Genomic DNA, 21,348 nt, shown 5'->3' with positions numbered 1-21,348 from the left:
ATTCCCCCCAACTCCGCCCTAGCCCGGCTCCAAACCCAAGCCGGTAGTCGAGTCTGGAAGCCGACGGCGGCTGGAGTCACGCTGCATTCTGGAGGCTGGGGAAGAGAGTGGCTCGCAGGTCAGATGAGGAGAGGGATCTTTCCCCGGGGAGCTGGGAGAGAGTGAACTGGATTTGACTGCGTGGAGCAAGCGCCAAGGGACTGGCTATTGATGGATGAGAAACGCCGGTTTAGCTACGTTTCTGGAAGGGAAGGGGAGGCTTTCAGCTCCGGACGCTGGAGCGCCTTTCTGCTAGGCGCAGGGATTTCCGCTCTCCTCCTAGGTCGTCCAGGGTTAAAAAGGGGACCCGTAGACCGGCCTTCTTCCTTTACCTTCAATTCTACAGCCCCTTTTCTCCAAACCCGAAAAAATGTCTTCCTTGACATTCTTTCCTCTTTCCACCCCTAAGATTTTGAGGGACTGGGGATGTTGGAGACTTGGGTTTGGACCTTGGTAGCTTTGTCCTGTAGAGATGGCATTTCTAGACCCAAAGAGGGGTCCCTGAAGCTTACAGTTGGAGCTACCTTAAACCCAGACCACTCCCATCAGAACATCCTGGGGTCAACTGTTCCATGGGCACCAGACGGTATTACCATTCCCCTTTGGTCCCTAGACTTTGCCTGACCATCTTACACAGACTCTAACCTTTGTTTTAGGAACCTGTAGGGACCTTGGGGAGGGTGATTATCTCCTACCTCAACCCTAATTGAAGACCCAGCCCATTATAGAATCTTGAGGGATCGAGCAGCTTGGGATGGGGAGGACTTCCTTTTGAGTACAGGAGGCAGGGACGATATCTTGGACATGGGGAACTCGATGGGAAATGTAACATGCCCTCTCCAGCAGACTCCACTGTCCAGCAGATAATTCTTCATGGGCCACATTATGGAGGATGAGTGCCAGGCTGAGAATTATCCTAGAAGCAATTGGGATAATAAAAATAAATAAATAATTTGAGGGCTGTTGATTATTAATAATGGAATTTTTGGAAGATTATTGAGTAGGGGAGTTTGATGGCCATTTATGTGTCTTGGTACTATTGGTCTACCACATCTGTGGAAGGTGGATTGGAAAGGAGAGAAACTGGCAATCTAAGGTGGTTATTGTAATAGTCCAGGGAAGATATGATGAGGAACTGAAATAGGGTAGGGCCATTATAAGTGGAGAGGACACTGATATGAAGGATGCTCTCTGTGGAGGTAAAATAGATGAGACTTGGCAATTGACTTAATACGGACATCTATGGATCCACATTAGATTGATTAAATTTGGAAGGCAATGGAAAGAAAAGTGAGAACGGTGGCTGAATTTGTTAACCTGTGTGACTGACCAGATGGAATTAATTGCCTTTGACAGAAATAAGGAAGTTAAGGAAGAACGGATTGGTTTGGGGGAAAATATAATGAGCCCATGTTTTGGACATTTCAAGTTTGAGATATCTAAGGGATCTCCAGATGGAAGTGCTATTTATTAGTTATCACTGTGGTCATCATCACTTAACCTGTATAACACTATTTAACTGTTCAAAATGTTTTCACACGTTTTTATTTGCTCCTCCAAGCGCCCTTGAGAAGTTGATAGGGTAGGCATTATTTTTAACTCCATTTGATAGGTGAGTAAACTGAGACTCCAATAGAAAAGTGACTTTTTTAAAGTCACCCAACTAATTAATGGCAACAGCTAGGACTAGAACCCAAATTCCTTGATTTCCTGCCTTGCTTTCTCTCAATTCTAGTACCTTCCCCCTGTTGGTTATTTCCCATGTATCTTATACATCGTTTGCACGTAGTTTTTTACATATTGTCACCCTCTTTAGAATGTGAGCTCCTCACATGCACATCCTGTCTTTTGCCTTTCTTTATATCTTCAGCCTTAGCACAAAGCACTTGACATAAGCTTAGTGACTGACTGATTCCACCTGACCTTACTATGAAGGGAACAGGTCAGGTGAAGGGTTTTTCAATTAATCCCAACTGTAAATGAAATACACTTTGTCAATTGTTTTATGATGGCTGTGGTAGCTTTATTTCCAACTTCCTTGGAGTCCCTCATATCTAGAAAGCTCTGGAATTGTCTATGCCCTCCCATCTTCTCTGTTCCCTTGTCTTTCAAAGGTGCCCAGTGTCGGATCTTCCAGGACCTTGACCTTGTTGTAAATCTGCATTATGAGCTGGAAGTTGGTACTGACATGGATACTCCTCGTTGGTCCACGGGACCATGAAAGTGAGTAGCATACTAAACTGGAGAGAAGTGGGGGACTGAGCATCTTTTAAGGAGTTTATTTTTTTAAATGTTTTACTAATATTCTTTTCATTTTTTAACATTACTATCACTTTCCAATGACTTTCTCCTCCTCCCCACCAAAATCTTCTCTTTTGACAAATAAATACAGTCAAACAACATATGCTTTATTTCATACCTGTTACCCATCACCTCTTTTACCAAGAGAGGGAGGTATACTTGACCTTCAAGTCTTTGGAAGTAACAGTTGGTCACTGATTTGACTGGAAATTTGAAGTCTTTTCAATTTTCTTTTGCTTTACTTCACTGTGGGCATCATGTAAATTATTCTTCTATTGTGTTTACATTACTCTATATCCATTTATAAATGTCTTCCCAATTATCTCTCGGTTTCTCACATTTGTTATTACTCAGGGCCCAAAAATATTCCATTAAATTCATATACTGAAGTCCGTGCAGCCATTTCCAAATCAACAGACATCCACTTTGTTTCCAACTTTTTGGATACTATAAAAAGCACTACTATAAATATTTTTACACACATGGAACATTTCTTTCTTTCTTTGACATCCTTGGGATATATGACTTGCAGTAGATAGATAAAAGGAAATATATAGCTTAGTGGCTTTTTTGAGTATAATTCCAAATTCTTTTCCAGAATGGCTAGACCAATTCACAGTTCTACCAACAGTACGTTAGTGTGGCCATCTTTCCATAACCTCTCCAACATTTATCTTCTAGTCATGTTTGTCAGTCTTCTGGCTCTAAGGTGGAATCTCAGGGCTGTGTTAATGTTCATTTCTCATTATTTTTTATTGGGAACATTTTTTTTCACATGGTTATGATAGCTTGTATTTCCTCTTTTGATAACTGCCTGTTCCTATCCTTTGACTACTTGTATTGGGTTTGTCCTTCGTTCTTGAAGAGGACCATGACATGAAGATGATGACATGACTTGTAGTTGACTTTGTTTTGAGTGAGGGAGGGCTGTGCAAGGTCAGTAACCTCACTTTCTTCTCCTGAGCCATCTGGATCCAGTGACCTGATATTCATCAGGATGGCTGGAGATGGCCCAGGATGCAATGTGAGACCCTGGTGCTTTCTGGCTGAGATCTTAATCACATTCTCACTTTGAGTGAGATGCATCCATTCAATGAAGAGGCTTCTTTGACTACTTATCCATTAGAGGAATGACTCTTGTCCAGGAGTGGGAACCACATGTGGCCTTCTAGGTCCTTAAGTGTGACCTTTTGACAGAATTCTATCAAATTCTAAAAGGCCACAGGTTCCCATCTCTGCTGTTGTCCCTACAAATTCATACAAATTCTAGTAGGGTCATTATCTAAGATGCCAGAGTTGAAGGTATTCTGGAGTTCCAGGTTCTTATCCCTTTTAGTCAACCTGAGGATGCTTCAATTGCATGACCTATTTGTCTTCTTTATCCCTCCTATTCTGTTCCTTTTCCATCCTGAAGACTTTGTGTCTTCCTTCTCTTTGCTTCTAGAATTTTATTCTGCCTAGAGATAGGACAAGGATGACTAGACACAAGTAGGTCAGGAAAGGGTCTAGGGCTCAAAGTGACTTCAAAACTGAAGTCACTTAAACTTAAAAAGTGATTGACAAAAATTTAATCTACTGGGATATCATCATGCAACACTCCACCCTGGTTAAATTCTCAACTAATCTTACCTACTTACTGAAATGTGGAGAACAGAGGGGAGGCAGATATATATATATATATATATACACATATAGATAGATAGGTATCTATCTATCTATCTATCTATAGATAGATAGATATAAATATATATATATGAGACCAAAATAAAATGAAGATAAACTTAGAGGAACTGGAATTGTTTAGCCTAGAAAAAAATTCTGAAAGAAAGCTGAACAGTTGTCTTCAAATCTATGTAGTGTTATTCAACTAAGGATGATAATTCCCATCTCTACAAAGAGAATGAGGGGCAGTGGCCATAAGTTGCTACAAAAGAGAATTAGGTTAGAGTCCCCTTAATAAAAGGATTTGTTCTGTGAAGATTGGATTCAGTCAAAAGGCTGAACTTGAGGACCTAGAGGGCCACGTAATCTTGAGACCATGGATTCCCCATCCCTGGATTAGATATAAGGAAGAAATTCCTGACATAAAGGGACAGGAAAAAAAACTGGAGTAGAAGGAAGGTTACTGGAAATATTCCAAGAAATGTTTAAGATTAAGAGATTTTGTATTTTTTTTTGTTTTCATCAGAGGCAGGGAGATAGGATTTTGTCTCAATACTTCATCACAACAAAAGTTGAGGCAGTTCTCCAGCAGTTCCCTCTCCTCCCCTCCTTCTTATCTCAAATCACTCTTATGTGTCACCCACTTTCTCCTCTTTCACTCTTGTCTCACATGAAGAAGAGACTTTACTTGCCAAGGCTAATCCCTCTACGTGTATCTTTGATCCCATCATCTTCTCCAATAGATTATACCCTCTATCATTCCCACTCTCCATCTAATCAATTTCTCCCTTTATTAGCTTCTTTTCTGCTAATTAAGCCCCTGACCAAATCACCCTGTCCTTTAAAAATGCCTCACTTGATCTTACTATCATTTCAACCTATTGTCTTTTGTCTCTCCTTCCCTTGAGCTAACATCCTTGAGAATGCCATCTATACTAGGTGTTTCTTCTCACTCTCTTTCAAACTCTCAGTGATCCAAATCTAACTTCATCTGTAATTACCTTCTCCAAAGTTACCAATGCTCTCGATTGCCAAACACAATGCCTTTTTCTCAGCTGTCATCCATTTTGACCTTTCTGTAGCATTCAGCACTGATCACCTGCTCCTATATACCTGTAGATCTTCTGTGCAGGTCCTCACTACTCTCTCCTGGCTCTTTTCCTACTTGTTTGACTGCTCTTTTTCAGTTTACTGGATGTTCGTCCTTGTTAAGACCACTAACTGTGGATGTCCGTAACACTCTACCTGGGCCTACTTCTCTTTTCCTCCTATACTGTCTTACTTTCTGCAGGAGGCTTTTCCTGGTTCCCCCACCAGCTGCTTTGCCTTTCCCCTCTGAAGTCACTTTCTATCCACTCTGTATATCTCTTCTCTCTGCTTCCAAATCTGCCTAATTACTTACCTGTTGTTTCCTGCATTAGAATACAAGCGGCTTGGGAGCAAGGATTGCTTTTGTCTTTCATTGTATTCCTAGAATTTAGCCCTACTTCTGCCTCATAGTATGCCTTTAATAAATGCTTGTTGATTGACTGACAGACTCTTGGGGTCTCTAGGACTGTGGTTCTATCTTTAGCTTCCCTGGGTCTTTCCTTCTTACATTGTTATCACTGTATCTATTCCTGCCTTTTGACCTTGATTTTTCCCTCTTTCCCAAGCTTTTTTCCCTTCCCCTCTTCCTTTGGCTTCGATTTGTCGCTACCCTGATCTTTATCCCTAGTCTCTAAATCCTCCACTCAGTTTTTTTGTTTTTTGCTCAAACTCCAATGGTTGAGTCATCTCCTGTATTACCCCAATGTGCTGCATGCTTACAGGGTATGTGGAAGAGACTGCTGGGGAGGGGGGCCAGGAAGGAGGGAAAAGTTGTGGGGGGGGATTGTTGCCAAGAGTCAAAGAGGAAACACCTGCTAATAGAGGCTCATTCCTCCCCCCTGTTGCCAGGTAGGTAAGCAAGTGAATTCCACTTCTATAGTCTTACCATTTGGGGTGAGGAATCTGGCACAGTTATACCTCTTGCTTACTAGGACCGCCTCCCCTCCCCCCCCCCCCATTCCTCGTCCTAGGGGCTTAAACCCATCTACTGGCCAAGAAACTATCCCTCTGGCCTCCTACCCTCCTCTTTCCCAATCACCAGATTTTAAGGAGGAGTGTTGTGGGGTCGGCGTGACAGAAGATCCAAGGGGGAATTTCAGGGGAGGTGGGGTGCTCAGTGAATATTTGGAGGTGAAGTCATCAACATGACCAGCCCAGACCCCATTCCCTCCCAGGAACTGGGAGAAGAGCCAGGTCAAGTAAAGGCTTTAAATACCATGGTCTCTCTGACCCCCACCCCTGCCCTGGGCCAGATCTGTGAGAGCCAATCCTCACCCCGCCCAATGACACCCCTATGAGGAGGTTGATGTTATAGTGAGGTGACATTTCCTCTCTCACCTGGGGGATGGAGCTGGCATCTTCCCTTGGATATTACTCTTTTATGACCTTTTATTTTTATTTTGAATTGAAACATGAAATAAATTGAGTATGTCCATGTATGTTGTAGAATAGAAAAAAAGAATTGATTATACATGAAACTGTATGGGCAGCTTCCTTCTCTTTTGAAGTGTAAAATCAGTTCAACCTCCAGCTTTCTAATATTGCTTTTTTGGGAGCAGCGTGAGACTGTTCTTGAACTGTTATGACCTGCACTGTTATGTGCTGGATATTTCTCAATGCTCAAATTTCTCTTCCCCTCATCCCTTAGACAGCTCTCTCTGTCTCTTCTTCCCCTGTGCCCATCTCCCCTGGACCTTTCCTCCCCTCTCTTTTCCTTTCTTCATGACTGCTCCAGGTAGGCTTCTCTGTCACCTGGTTTTTCCTTTTTGGCTAACAATTCCTCTCTATCTGACTTTTAGGGATTCCTTGCCAGAACATGCCCTAGACACCCAGCACACTCCAAACAGAGGTGTTGTTTTGGATATCTCTCTAGGCCAGGGTTCCTGACCTGGAATCTTTGAACTTTAAAAAAAATCTTGACTACTGTATTTTAATAGAATTAGTCTTCTTTGTGACCCAATGTATTTTATTTTATGCATTTAACCATATTATAGAAGCAGCTTGATAGGGGTCGGATAAAGTTCTAGACTTCAAGGAAGACCTTGAGTTCAAATCTGGCCTTAGAAACTTACTAGCTCTGTAACCCTAAGCAAGTCCCTTAACCTCTGTGTGCCTCAGTTTTCTCATTTGTAAAATAGGGGTAATATTAGCAGTTACCTCTCGGAATTGTTGTGAGGATATAATGAGATAATATTTGTAAATCTCTTTGTAAGCCCTAGAGCACTATATAACTGATAGCTTGAGGAGTCCAAGACAAAAAAAAAGGTTATTACTGCCCAGTATAGGCCTTCTCTCTTCCATCTATTTTCCATCAAACAACAAGTCTCCATGGGGACCCTTGCTTGAATTACAGTGTTCAGCTCCTACTTGCCATTGCTATCCTCTCCCGAACAGACTCCCCCCTGATACATGCTCATCATTTTGCAGGTGCCTGGAGCTCCATTTCTTGGGAAGTACAACGATTTGATGGCTGGTACAACAATCTTGCAGAACACAGATGGGGAAGCAAGGGTAGGTGGGAAGTCATCTGAGATAGGTTCCCCAGGGCCAGGGCTGATCAGAATGAAGTAGAGGGTTATTCCCTGAATTAAAAATTCAATAAATAAAAATTTAAAAAAATGAAGTAGAGGGGTTTATGGGGCCTGAATGGAAGAGTGGAATGAGTAGGAAGAATTGGGAGGGGGTAAAATAGGGGCGATGAAGATTGCAGAGGGAAATAAGGAAGAGGGAACAGGAGAACCCTCCCTCAAAAGGCAGCTTGGGATAGTGGAATCAGGAAGATCTGAGTTCAAATCTCAACTGACACTAACTAGCTTTACGGCCCTGGGCAAGTTACTTAACCTCTCTTTGCCTCAATTTCCTCATCAGTAAAATAGGAGAGTTGGATCTGATAGCCTCTAAGGCATCTCTCAGGTCTGCATCTTAGGATCCCATCAATACCAATGTGTCTAGTAGAGGAGTCCCTGGGAACAGTTCTGGGCAAAGATCAGACTTGGTCCCTCAAATGACCGTGTTGTCTTTATCTTCCCAGGCTCCCGGCTACGGCGTCTGGTGCCCGCCACTTATGCGGATGGTGTGTTCCAGCCATTGGATGAGCCGTACCTGCCTAATCCCCGAAATCTCAGTAATGCCGCTATGCGGGGTTCAGCAGGGCAGCCCTCCTTCCGGAACCGAACAGTGTTAGGGGTCTTCTTTGGTGAGAGTTGGGAGCAAGTGAGGGAGGAGGGTAAAAAAGGAGCAGGGATAAGGTTGAAAGGAAAAAGGCTACTGAAGAGGTAGGAGAACGGAAGGAGGAGATTAGTGAGCTGAGGAGGTGTCTAGGAAGTAGAAGGAGATAAGAAGGGAAGCAGATGAATTCAGAATTGTCTGGGGATGGGGTGGGTGCGCGGTAGAAAAGGAGCCAGGTCATCAAATCTCCACCCTGACTGGGAATTGTAGATTCATGTGGGAGTAGATGGGAACTCATGGGAGGCCCTCTCATGTGATTTGGCTAAAAGACTGGAAAGGAAAAGATTTCATTCAGAAATTAAAGGTTAGGATGTCCTGTGCCACTGTGGCTCTTTAGGGCCAGGTCAGGGATTGTGGCCATCTAAGGAAACTTAGGGAAAGTTTTCAAGAAAAGAGGGGGAATTAATAAATGTTTATCAGACTGACTGTACCTCTCTGGGCCTCAGTTCCCTCATATGTAAAATGACGAGATCAGAGTTGAGAGGCAGGACCCTGATACGTAAAATGAAGGGGTCAGAGTTGAGAGGCAGCGTGGCCCCCACGGGCTATATGGTGAGGTCTCCAGTTATCTGGAGAGACAGGGCAGACAGAAGAAGTTTAAGGGGAGCGTAGGTTAGTAAGTGATTGTGAGTCCATTTGAATCTTGGAATTAGTGAGGGTTGGGGGGAGTCAAGTGGGTGTTGACCCAGTAGACAGAGCTCTGGACTTGAAGTCAGGAAGACCTGAGTTTGAATCCTGCTTCAGATATGTGGCCCTGGCCAAGTAACTTCTCTTTCTCAGCCTTGGTTTTCTTTATCTGTAAAAGGAGGTTAAACTTGGTCTCCTTAGCACTCTAAACCTATGATTCTGTGACTAGATACTATACTTGAATCTATGGTTCTATGACCTAACAGATTTAATTTAATTCATTTCAACATTTATCAAGCACCTACTATGTGCAAGTTGTTGTTCAGTCATTTGGGGTTTCCTTGGCAGAGATACTGGAGTGGTTTGCCATTTCCCTTCTCCAGCTCATTTTACAGATGAGGAAACTGAGGCAAACAGGGTTAAGTGACTTGCTCAGGGTCATACAACTAATAAGTGTCTGAGACTGGATTTGAACTCATGAAGATGAGTCTTCCTGACCCCAGGCCTGGCACTCTCTACACTGGGCTAGCTAACTGTGCCTACTCATGTTAAACATGAGGGATATAAATCAACAGCCTAGTTTTTAAAAAGAGTAAACTGAGGTTTAGATTCTGATCCCTGGTGTTCAGAAAGACAAAGAGTCTGCCCTGCTGCCCTTCTTGGGCCCAGCCCAGCCATGCCAGTCTTTTGTTCATGTGCCCCATAAAGGAGGGCACCTTGCTGTCTTCACTCATCCACATTGTCATGGAGGTTGGCCTTCCTGGGCAAGCTCCCAGCTGGCATGTTGAAACCCATGTTGCCAACCCACCTGTCTAGGCAAACCCACTGGGCACCTCCCTGGTTGCCAAGGAGAGAATCAGACTGGGAATGACAACAGCATGGACATAAGGGCTTGGCCCAGAGACTGAGCTGCAGGGTAGAGGAAGTTGGGGCACAGACTAAAGACTGTCTGTTTTGGGGAAGTGAGTTTTCAGAAACTCTGAGAGAAAACTTGCTAGAATAATAACTGATATCTAGAGAGTACTTCATTTCTTTGTTTTTGGATGGGGGAAGGCAGGGCGGTTGGGGTTAAGTGACTTGCCCGAGGTCACGCAGCTGGCAAGTGTCAAGTATCTGAGGCTGGATTTGAACTCAGGTGCTCCTGACTCCAAGACTGGTGCTCTATTCACTTTGCCACCTAACTGCCCCTAGAGAATACTTTAAAGTTGGCAAAACACTTCAAATATACCATCTTATTTGGTCCTCCAAACAACCTTGTGAGGTCGGTGCTACCATTTTACAGATGAGAAAAGTGAGGCTCAGAGAGGTTAACTTACTTATCCAGTGTCACACAATAAATGTTTGGGATGGGAATTGAACCTACTTGAACCTTCTGACTTCAAACACAGTGTTCTACCCACTGTAACAAGATGTCTCTGTGTGGGGCCCAAGTGTATAGGGAGTCAACCAGGAAAGTCTCTGTTCTTTCTCCTTATACCTTGGCTGACTTCCCCCTGATCCTTCCCTGTCTCCAAGGGTACCATGTGCTCTCAGAAGTGGTGAGTGTGGAGCGGACAGGCTGTCCTATTGAGTTCTTGAATATCCGTATACCAGCTGGGGACCCAGTGTTTGACCCCAGTGACAAGGGAGATGTGGTGCTCCCATTCCAGAGAAGCCAATGGGATCCAGATACTGGACAGAGTCCTAGCAACCCCCGGGATCAGGTGAGATGTTGGAGGGAGTCCACTTGGAGCTAAGTGAATATTAGCAGGAGGGGGTTGGCAGTAGCTGTCATCAATATCCTTTTTTTTCCCCAACAGAGGTCTAGTCAGTCTCTGAGGTCTGTTGGGCTACTGTAATAATGATGGGGAGGGGGATTGTCATTGGAGCTCTCCTGTTGGGGAAGGGATGGAGATTGTGCAATTCCTCAGGTTCAGAGACTGACTGTGGTGTCCCCAGGTGCGTACCTGACTCATTGGCTATTACCAGCCAATACTTCACCTCCCCTTATATCTGTGACTGTCCATAGACCAATGAGGTAACAGGCTGGCTGGATGGCAGTGCCATCTATGGCTCCTCTCACTCCTGGAGCGATGCACTGAGGAGCTTCTCAGGTGGGGAACTGGCGTCAGGACCAGACCCCGCTTTCCCCAAGGACACTCATGGAACCTTCCTCATGTGGACAGCACCAGACCCTTCCACAGGGCAGCGTGGCCCCCATGGGCTATATGGTGAGGTCTCCAGTTATCTGGAGAGGCAGGGCACACAGGAAAAGGTTGAAGGGGAGGGTAGGTTAGTGAGTGATTGTGGGGCCATTTGAATCTTGGAATTAGTGAGGGTTGGGGGGAGTCAAGTGGGTGTTGGGATCAGCACCTCAGTTAACAAAATCACCTTCCTCCCTTCCTGTTGGTTGTAGCCTTTGGAGCGGAGAGAGGGAACCAAAACCCATTTCTACAGGCTCTGGGTCTCCTTTGGTTCCGATACCACAACCTGTGGGCTCGGAGGCTGGCCCAGGAGCACCCGACCTGGGGAGATGAGGAGCTGTTCCAGCATGCCCGAAAGAGGGTCATCGCCACCTACCAGGTTAGCCCAGGGGCCACACCCTTCCACACAGCTATGGTGGGTGTAGTGGAAAGAACACTGGTTTGGGAATTCTGAGAACTGGCATACTAGAAATGGAGCTCAGACAGTCTCCTAACCAGCCCTATAACTTCAAGTTACCTTCTCTTCGGACCTGAATTTCCCCATCTATAAAATGAGATGGAGAAAGGGTGGGAGATGAAATGGACAGTAAGTTCCCATGCAGCTTTAAGATTCTGGGACCCAGACACCTACTTCTGTCTTACAAGGCATAAGAATACTTTTAGAGTAGAAACACAGAGCCGCTAGCTGGCACAGTGGATAGAGCACCAACTTTGGAGTTAGGGGGACCCGAGTTCAAATCCAGCCTCAGACACTTCCTAGCTGTGTGACCCTGGACAAGTCACTCTGATTGCCTCCAAAAAGAAAAATAGAGTAGGGACACATCCAATCCCATCCTATGGTGTTTCCTATCAGAAGAGAGTCTTGACCTACTCTGAAAGTATATAAAATATTCCTTATCTTCCACAGTAAACTTAGCCTTCCTCTGTACTTCCCTGTTTCTGTTGAGAACACCACCATCCTTGTAGGTACCCAGTTTACCAATTCAGTCATCCTTGACGCTTCCCTCTCTTGAACCCCTCATAGTCAATCAGTTACCAAGTTTTATCCATTTTAGCTACACAGCATGAAGCCTCTTTCTCTCCACCATTTCCTTACTGCCTCTTGCTTAGATTTTTTTTACAGTAGCGTCCTCTTTGACCACCCTGTTTCTAGTCTCTTCTTTTGCCAATTCATTCTCCATCAACTGCCAAAATAATCTTCCTAAAGCACAGATCTGACCATATCATTTCCCTGCTCAAGAATCATCATTGGCTCCCTCATGTCTCTAAGATAAAATACAACTCCCTCAGTTTGTCATTTAAAGCCCTAAACAATCTGGCTGTAGCCTACTTTCCAAACAGATTTCACACTTACTCTTCTCTGTGCCAGCCAAATGAGCTTACTTGCAATTCTCTAAACTTAGCATTCCATCTGCCACCTCTTTCCCTTTACCAAGTCTGTTTCCCATGTGATAAGGTGCTCCTTTCTCATCTCTGTCTATTAGAATCCTCAGCTTCCTTCCAGGCTTAGCTCAGGTGCTACCTTCTGTGGGAAGACTTTTCTGACCTCCCAGAAGCTGCTAGGACGTGTGGTAGATAGATTACTGGACCTGGAGTCAGAGGACCTGTGTTCAAATCTGACCTCAAACACTAGCTGTGTGACCCTGAGCAAGTCACTTAACCTCTGTAACTGTAAAATGAGAATATGAATAGCAGTCACCTCCCAGGATTGTGAACATCAAGGCAGTTTATTGTTGTTCAATAGTACCCCATTTGGGGTTTCCTTGGCAAAAATAGTGGAGTGGTTTGCAGTTTCTTCTCTAGTTCATTTTACAGATGAGGAAACTGAGGCAAACGGGGTTAAGTGACTTGGCATGCTATATTAGAGTCTAACCCCAAAGAGAATAGGTTATAACCTTCCTAGGGACTCCTCTACTCTATGGACAAGGATCCCTCAAAGTTTCCTCCAGATAATTCCCCACTCCTTTCTTTGTCGCCGTTTCTTGTCTCTTTTCTCCTCTCTAGTCCTCCTCTCCCCATTCTCCTCATCTACTGTCAGAGAATTAATAGGCTCAGGATCCATACTGAGACTTTATTTTTGGCCATGGTAGAAAATTGTTTCGTTTGCCTATGAATAGTTGTTACAAGGGTTTGGTGTTTTTGTTTTTTCTGATTGGGCAATTTGGAGGGAGAAAAAAAATCTATTTTCATTCATCAAAAAAAATTTATTTTAAAGAAACAAAGTACTTGATGAAATTTAATAAGCACTTACTAAGCAATTTACTCAGCAATTTAAATTTGCTAAGCGAGTTAGCAAGCATTTATTGTATGTGAAACATTGTTCTAAGAGCTGGGAACGCAGAGACAAAAAATGAAAACCAATTCCCCTCCTCTCTCCAGTCCCCATAAAGCCCTCTCGTGTCTTTCTCCTTCCTTCAGAACATTGTTTTGTACGAGTGGCTGCCCAGTTTTCTACAAAAGAAGACCCCAGAGTATAAAGGTGAGATGAAAAAGGGGGAGGTTAACATCCAGTAAGCACTGAGTGATCATGGACTGAGACTGAATCTGACTGGGGGATGGACAATGTCTGGGGGGAATCACTTGGGGAGCCCAGTGCCATATTGCTTCCCAATCCCCCATCCAGGTTATCAGTCATTCCTGGATCCCAGCATCTCCCCTGAGTTCCTAGCAGTCTCCAAGCAACTCTTCTCCTCTATGGTGCCCCCTGGTGTCTACATGAGGTGAGGGGAAAGGCTGAGATGGGAGAGGCTTATGAAGAGGGGTAGTCAGTTGGTCAGTCAACAAGCGTTTATTGTGTCCCAAGCACTGGGGTTATAAAGAAGGTGGGAAAAGGTGGAGAAAGGGCAGAGCAAGGAGAAAAGGGAGAGCAGCATCCTCTTTGAGGCATAGTTTCCCAATTTTCAATTTCTGGTACCTCCACTTGTAAGAAACTATGACTGCAGATTGCAGTTTGAGGGTAGCAATTGTGGGAAGACCCCTGGGAGAGGCCTTGCTCCACAGAAGCAAGAGCTGGAGGACCCCTGTGGTCAAAACAGTCTTTCTCCTACCCTTGCTTTAGAAATTCCAGCTGCCATTTCCAAGAAGTCACCAGTGGGAAATCAGGAGTCTTTCCGGCTCTCAGGGTCTGTAACAGCTATTGGAATCGAGAGGTAAGGGAATATTATGACTGGGGAGATGTGTATTGAGGGGGAAGATATCATTGGGGGTGACAGCTTGGGGGAAGCTAGTGGAAAATGAAGAGGCATGTGGCTAATATGTCACGAGAAAAAGGAAGGCAGTCTAGAATGGCCCCAGCCCAACTCTATTCCACTGAGAAATTCTGAGATTAGCCTTTCCCAAATTCCCAGTGTTCCTTGATGTTGCTATTGTTACCATTGGTTCTTCCTTCTCTAAGATGACCAGTGATATCACTGGATTCCTGTAGAGCCAATTTGAGGCCATGGCCCCTCTTCAGCATCCTTATTCTTTTTTTTTTCCTGTTAATTAATTTATTTTTAGTTTTCAACTTTCACTTCCACAAGATTCTGCCTTCCAAATTTTCTCTCCATCTCTCCCTTTCCCCCACCCCACATCGGGCATGCATTTTGATTACCATTTCCCCCAATCTGCCCTCCCTTCTATCACACCACTCTCCCCTTTCTCTTATCCCCTACCTCTATTTTCTTGTAGGGCAAGTTAGATTTCTATATATCTATACATGTATACGTTCTGTACATCTACATACACTGCCTGTATATCTTATTTCCAAGTTGTATGTAAAAACAATTTTTAACATTTGTTTTTAAAACTTTGAGTTCCATATTTTCTCCCTTTCTTCCTCCCCACCCACCCCCATTGAGAAGACAAGCAATTTGATATAGGTTATATGTGTGTATTCATGCAAAAGACTTCTGTAACAGTCATGCTGTGAAAGACTAACTATATTTCCCTCCATCCTATCCCACCCCCCAATTATTCTATTCTCTCTTTGAGCCCTGTCCCTCCTCAAAAGTTTTTTCTTCTGGTTACCCATTCCTTCCATTTGCCCTCCCTTCTATCATCTCCCCTCTTATCCCCTTCCCCCTTACTTTCCTGTAAGGTAAGATCGATTTTCATACTCAGTTGAGTGTGTACAGTATCCTTATTCTTGACCACTCAAAAATTCTTTTTATTGACTAGACCTGTGGTCAGTTCCCATTGAGTCTCTATACAAGGTAGTACTTCTCTGCAACTTAGAGTCTCAGAGAGTTGCCTTGGACGCTAAAAAGGTTAGGTGACTTGTCTAGAGTCACACAGCCAACACGTGGCAAAGGCGGAATTGGAACCCAATTCTTCTGGACTCCAAAGTCAGCTTTCTATTTGCTACCTCAAAGGAGCCTTTCTTCTCACAACTTAGTGAGATTATTTTTTTTTTGGCAATTGGGGTTAAGTGACTAGCTGAGGGTCACACAGCTAGTAAGTACCTGAGGTCAGATTTAAACTCAAGTCCTTCTGACTCCAGGATCAGTGCTCTATCCACTGTACCACTTAGATGCCCACAACTTAGTGAGCCTCTGAAGCCTGAACTTCTAAATCCTGTGTTTCTCCACAACTTTTCCCTGTGCCATTCTGTGCCTCAGTGTTTCCTTTCTTTCCTCTCTCTCCAGTGGTACCCAAGGAGGAGAAGGATCATAGGATCATAGATTTAGTGCTAGAAGAGACCAATCCCTTCATTTTACAACTGATTATACTGAGGCCTTGCCCAAATTTAGACAGACAAATATCAGAGGCAGAATTTGAACCCAGGTCTTCTGACTGAGATGAACCCAATCCTCATTCCTTAGGTGGCCCAGAGTGGCTTTTGCCCTGGTATCCAGACATCCAAAAGATACATTTTTCACATGTATCATCCCTTCCCATGTGTTCCTCAACCCATCAACTTCTAGTGAGGTTTGTTCAGCCAGTGTTAGAACCCGGTTTTTGGATGAGGAAACTGAGGCTAAAAGAGGTTAAAGGACTTTGCCCAAGGTCATACAGTTAGGGGCAGTCCCAGAATTAGAACCTTGCTCTTCTGGCCCTTTACTGTACAGCTCCCAAGCACAAAGTTTAGAGGACATTGAATGCACACACATTCCCTTACTTTGATATCTCTACCTGATACTCAACAGTCCTGGATTTTGGCTAGGTATTGCAGATCTTGGCTGTGAAAAACGCTTGTAGGGAAGGGCTGGCTTGCCAGTTTGGAACAGGAAGGAGTTCAAAGGAAACCTCTGAAAGAATGGTTGTCTTTTATGGAAAAATTGATGCCTGGAGTGGGACCTTCTTTGTCCAAAAAACCCACCAGGGGCAGGAGGAGTTTTTTCTTCCTAGGTAGGGTATGGAACAGTAAGGCCAGGTAGTAAAGATAGTATATGTTTCCATCATCTATTCCAACTTCTTTGCCCTCCCCAACCCTCCAGAACCCAAACCTGCATAGTGCCCAAGGAGTGGATGCGCTACTTTTGGGCATGGCCTCCCAGATTGCTGAGAGAGAGGATAATGTGGTAGTGGAGGATCTGAGAGGTGAGTTGGTTTCTCTATGCTTTTATCCATCTTCCCATTGCCAGTCATCTTGGTCTATATCTTGCCACTGGACTCCAATGGCTTGGGAGGAGAGAGTGAGGCTGAAGGCATTGTACAACTCTGCCTCACTTAAATCTGATTCACTACTGAGTCAAGTGTGGGGTTTGATCTGGGGAACTATCTCATTTTCAGATTTCTGGCCAGGGCCACTGAAATTCTCTCGTACGGACTACTCAGCAAGTTGGCTACAACGAGGCCGAGATCTGGGGTTGCCCTCTTACAACCAGGCTAGGGTAGCCCTGGGGTTAACCCCAGTCACCCGGTGGGAAGATATCAACCCTGAACTTTCCCGGAGTAATGGCATTGTGAGGATGAAGTGGAGGTTGGGGAGGAAAAAAGGGGTGTGAGAAGACCAAGAGAGGGCTCGGGAGACCCAGTGAGGTGGGAGGCACTAGGAAAAGGGGTGTCTTTAGGCAGTTCTATCTATTGAATTTCTTTTCCCACATTATACAGTAGGACTCCCAGGCCGCCAGGGTGCTCTGTCCTAGGCCATACATGGTCACTGTTTCTCCAGATACAGTGGGCTTCCTCTTCTTTGATCTAGGACCCTGGGAGAATAGTTGAGTGTGTCAGAAGCTTTGATATCACCTTTTTCCACTTGGGGCCAGTGTTCTGATATCTCACTCACTTTTATCTTCAATATGGCCCCAGGTCCTGCAGGCAATAGCATCCATGTACCGTCATGACCTGTCCCGACTAGAGCTGCTTCCTGGGGGGCTGCTGGAGTGCCGAGGGGATCCTGGGCCCCTCTTTACTGCCATCATCCTTGATCAATTTATGAGACTGCGAGATGGGGACCGATACTGGTTTGAAAACACGAGGAATGGGTGAGGCCTAACCTGGAACTCCATTCCCCAACCTTGGTCCTGAGTGTGGGCACCCATTCCCTTTCCCTTTGACACCCATCTCTATACTGAACCTCAGATCCCACCTCACACCAAACCCTCAACTCTACTGTGAGTCCCAGATGCTTTTCCCCTTGGAACTCCCATCTTGAACCTTGGTTACCAACCTTATTGTGTTTTCTTCTACTTTTTTTACTCTCTCATCTCATCTCCTACCCTCTTCTCACTTTTGTTCTTGAGTTTTGAAGGTAGTCAGTCTTCTTCACCTTCAATTCTGATTCAACATTTCTCTTTCTATCAGTTTGTTCTCCCAGGAAGAGGTGGCCAAGATACGAAGCACCTCCTTCCGTGACGTCTTGGTTGATGTCACCAATGTGAGCCTGAGTGCCCTGCAGCCCAAAGTCTTTATGTGGAAAGAGGGTATGTGATTTTTGGGGGAGGGTAAGGGGCTTTTGGAGGATGGCTAGGGGGATGAGCTGGGATGAGATTCTCTCCCTCTTATTTTGTTCCCCCTGCAAGTAGGTTTGATTCAGTGAAGCCTGAAACTGAAAGATGGAAATAGCATAAACACTGTTCCTGCCCTTAAAAGTGCTGGTTCAGTGGTAGTCAAAAGGGCATGGGCTCCAGGAGATCCGAGTTCAAGTCCTGCCTTTTATACTTATTACCTATGCTTTTTGGTTCATGTCACTGAGTCTCAGTTTCCACCCCGGGCCTCCATTTACTCCTCTACAAAAGAAGGAAGTTGGACTAGTTGGCTTCAAGGTCCCTTCCAGCTTTAGAGCAATAACCCTAGGATTCTCCCTAGCTCACCTGGGAAAAGGAGGAAGTATTGAGGGAGGGCTGCCCCCTTAGAGGATAAGACTAGATTCAGAGGGAACTGACTAAGTTATAAACCAGAATGGGGCTTAGAAGTGTCAAAAGCAGGGAGAGAAACCCAATCACAGAGATACAGCCAGTGAAGATATGGGTATGCATCTGAAAACATCTGGATCAGTTTGGTTCTCAACTAAAGTTAGAGTCAGTGGTCTGTCTTCTCTGGTAAAACCAGGAAAAGGGTCTCTGCTTGCTTTATGTTCCTGATCCCTTAAACCTGCTCTTCCAAGGCTCTCATAGGGACAGCTGCCCTTACTCCATGGGGCTCCCCTTAGGTCTTTCCCAAACTCTATTGACTGGGCAGTTCCTGTAAAGAAAGCTCAAGTAACAGGGTTCTTTTACCTCTGGAATCCTAGGAAAGAGGCCAAAGTACAGTACAGTGGAAAAAGCCCTAGATTTGGAGTCAGATGGAGTATGTGGTGGGGTCTGACTAGGGATGTGCTGGTAAATATTTAACAAGCAGCTCTCCAGAAAGGGGGAAGGGGAATTGTATGTTCAACACATTTTTAAATGTAATCTACATTATGAACATTCTGTCCACCATTTTTGTAAGTTTAGACAATCAACAAAACAAGTAAAGCCCTGATTTGTAGCGTTTGCTGCTTTTGGAGGTATAAATGCTCACCCCAGAAATTTAACATTCAACTCTTTGAAGCCAGTTCAAACCATCTCCAGTACAGGTCTGGTTCAATCCGAGCTCTGTCACTGTGTGATCTTGGGGCAAGTCACTTCCAAGCCTCCATTTTTTCATCTATAAAGTGAAGGGAGTGGAACAAAATGACCTTTTCGTTCCCTCCCTTCTCTAATGTGTTCTCCTATCATTTTGACTGTGGTCTTCTCTTCTGCTGGGTCCTGACATGTTCCCCTCTGTCCTGCCAGGAGACCCCTGCCCACAACCTCAGCAGATCACAACTGAAGGCCTGCCTGGCTGTGTACCCCTGGTGGTGCTCGACTATTTCAAAGGCAGCAGCTTTGGATTTGGTATCACAATTGGGGCCCTCTGCTGCTTCCCATTGGGTAAGGATGCCCAGTCAGGGAAGCACAGTTCTAGAAGGGGACTCAGGAGGGGTTACTGTGGACAAGAGATAGTTCCAACTGGTGAGGAATGCTCAATGGACAGTCCCCTCCCTCTTCCCAGGAAGAGGAAGGAGACAGAAAATGGAAACATAAGTGGAGAAAGGGAACTGAGAATACTTGAGATCTACAGAAGTATCTGAGGAGGGAGTGCCCCATTTCAGAATACCAACCTCCCTTCCAAATATGTGCCCATGCTCAAATCTGTTGGAATTTACTCTCTAAGGATCATGGGAAGTAGGCATGAAACCCCAGATCATTCTGGGTTTAGTTTGGTTCTCCCTCTGCAGGCACAGCCCATGGAGCCTCCCCTTACCCCCTTTGAGTCAGGTGTTCCCTCCCATGCGGTGCACATCCCCCTCCCCAAGAACTACCTAAGTCCAAAGATTCTCATCTGACATTTTTTCATAGGCAGGGAGTTCAAACAGGGCATGGCCTAGGGTGGGGCACAGAAGTCAGATGTTCCCTCACTCCTCCAGACAAGTCCAGCTACACATTCCTGGCACTATAAATTTTTCTGTTCTTCAACCACAGTGTAGCTAGGGTACTGGATGTTCTCCAGTCTCCCCGTGGTTGGGCATGTTAGAGACTGAGGAACAAAGTGAGAGCTGGGGAGGAGTAGTGGAAATAAAGCATTTTCATTAGATGCTTATGACATACCGGGGAAGCAGACAGGGCACACAGGCTCCACTTTAAGAATGAGAAAACTGAGGTTCCGAGAATCTAAATGACTTCTCCATGTTCACCTGGCTAGTGAGTGTGAAAGTTAGACTTTTTTAAACCCAAGTAGTGTTTTTGACTCAGTCCTTTTCTCTTTTCACTGTACCACATAGTGTTGAAGGAGGCTGAATGAGACCAGAAATTATAGGACCGTAGCTGATGCCCTCTAGAACTCAAAAGGATAGAATCAATCTCATTTGCTGCCTTTGTTTCCAGTTTTACACTTTAACTGACCTGACGGCCTTCCTCACTTAACTAGTAATTAAAATTCAAACTCATTTCCCACCTACCTCTACTCTCACCCTTATTAGACCTGGGAGAATACGAGGATGACATTTCTTCACCAAAGCTCTAGTTTATCCCGTTATTTATCTACCACTCAAAATACAACACTGATAGCTCCTGCCCCTCCTTCAATCCCAGAGAACCTTTTTCTCTACTCTAAGACCTTCCTTCCCCTTCTAAATCCAACAACTCACCTTCCCAAGGTAGGCAGCTTCATGTAGTGGGACGTGGATTCAGGAAGACCTGACTTGAATTATTACCTCAGACACTTATTTGATATGTGACCTTGGGCAAGTAACTTAATCTCTGTCTGCCTCAGTTACCTCATCTGTAAAATGGGGACACACACGCATCTGTAAAATGAGGATAACTAGGGCACTTACCTCATAGAATTGTTGTGAGGATGAGATGAGATAATAATTATGAAGTACTGAATACAATGCCTGGTGAATAGTAAGCACTCTATACATCTCAGCTTATTCTTACTCTTATTAGATTCTGAGCTTGAAGTCAGGAAGACCTGAGTTCAAATCTAGCCTCTGACATTTACTAGCTTTGTGATTTACTACTTACCCTCTGTCTCAGTTTCCTGAGATAGCACCTACCTCCCAAAGTTGTTGTGAAGATCATTTGAGATGCTGAGTACAAATCTGACCTGAGACACTTACTAAGCTAGGTGATTGTGGACAAGTCACATTCCCTCCTTCTGCCTCTGTTTCCTCAAATGTAAAGTGGAGATAAGAACAGTATCCACCTTCCAGGATTGTTGTGAAGATAGAATGATATAAAATTCGTAAAGTGCTTACAAACTCCATGCCTGCTTTCTTTCTTTCTTTCAGATG

The 21,348-nt window shown here is 44.6% G+C and overlaps 1 protein-coding gene across 2 annotated transcripts in view; it reads left to right on the top strand.

Annotated features, from left to right (window-relative positions):
- The first annotated feature begins 24 nt into the window (after window positions 1–24).
- Window positions 25–21,348, top strand: part of LOC140514153 (dual oxidase 1-like) — a 59,918-nt gene continuing 38,594 nt past the window's right edge. Inside the window, exons 1-15 of one of the 2 annotated variants that reach the window (XM_072624240.1) lie at window positions 25–118; window positions 2,154–2,262; window positions 7,519–7,602; window positions 8,123–8,287; window positions 10,462–10,649; window positions 10,955–11,156; window positions 11,342–11,508; window positions 13,548–13,608; window positions 13,753–13,849; window positions 14,188–14,278; window positions 16,547–16,649; window positions 16,842–17,014; window positions 17,361–17,536; window positions 17,856–17,974; window positions 19,307–19,444. In XM_072624240.1, coding sequence (XP_072480341.1) covers window positions 2,205–2,262; window positions 7,519–7,602; window positions 8,123–8,287; window positions 10,462–10,649; window positions 10,955–11,156; window positions 11,342–11,508; window positions 13,548–13,608; window positions 13,753–13,849; window positions 14,188–14,278; window positions 16,547–16,649; window positions 16,842–17,014; window positions 17,361–17,536; window positions 17,856–17,974; window positions 19,307–19,444 — 1,822 coding nt within the window. In that variant the 5' untranslated portion in view covers window positions 25–118; window positions 2,154–2,204. The remainder of the gene's footprint in view (window positions 119–2,153; window positions 2,263–7,518; window positions 7,603–8,122; window positions 8,288–10,461; window positions 10,650–10,954; window positions 11,157–11,341; window positions 11,509–13,547; window positions 13,609–13,752; window positions 13,850–14,187; window positions 14,279–16,546; window positions 16,650–16,841; window positions 17,015–17,360; window positions 17,537–17,855; window positions 17,975–19,306; window positions 19,445–21,348) is intronic. The other variant, XM_072624238.1, reaches the window with a different exon arrangement.

Source organism: Notamacropus eugenii, chromosome 7, assembly GCF_028372415.1.
Source record: "Notamacropus eugenii isolate mMacEug1 chromosome 7, mMacEug1.pri_v2, whole genome shotgun sequence".
NCBI classification, from domain to species: Eukaryota; Metazoa; Chordata; class Mammalia; order Diprotodontia; family Macropodidae; genus Notamacropus; species Notamacropus eugenii.
Note: the sequence above shows the minus strand (reverse complement) of the source record. Positions and strands in the feature narration are given on the sequence as shown.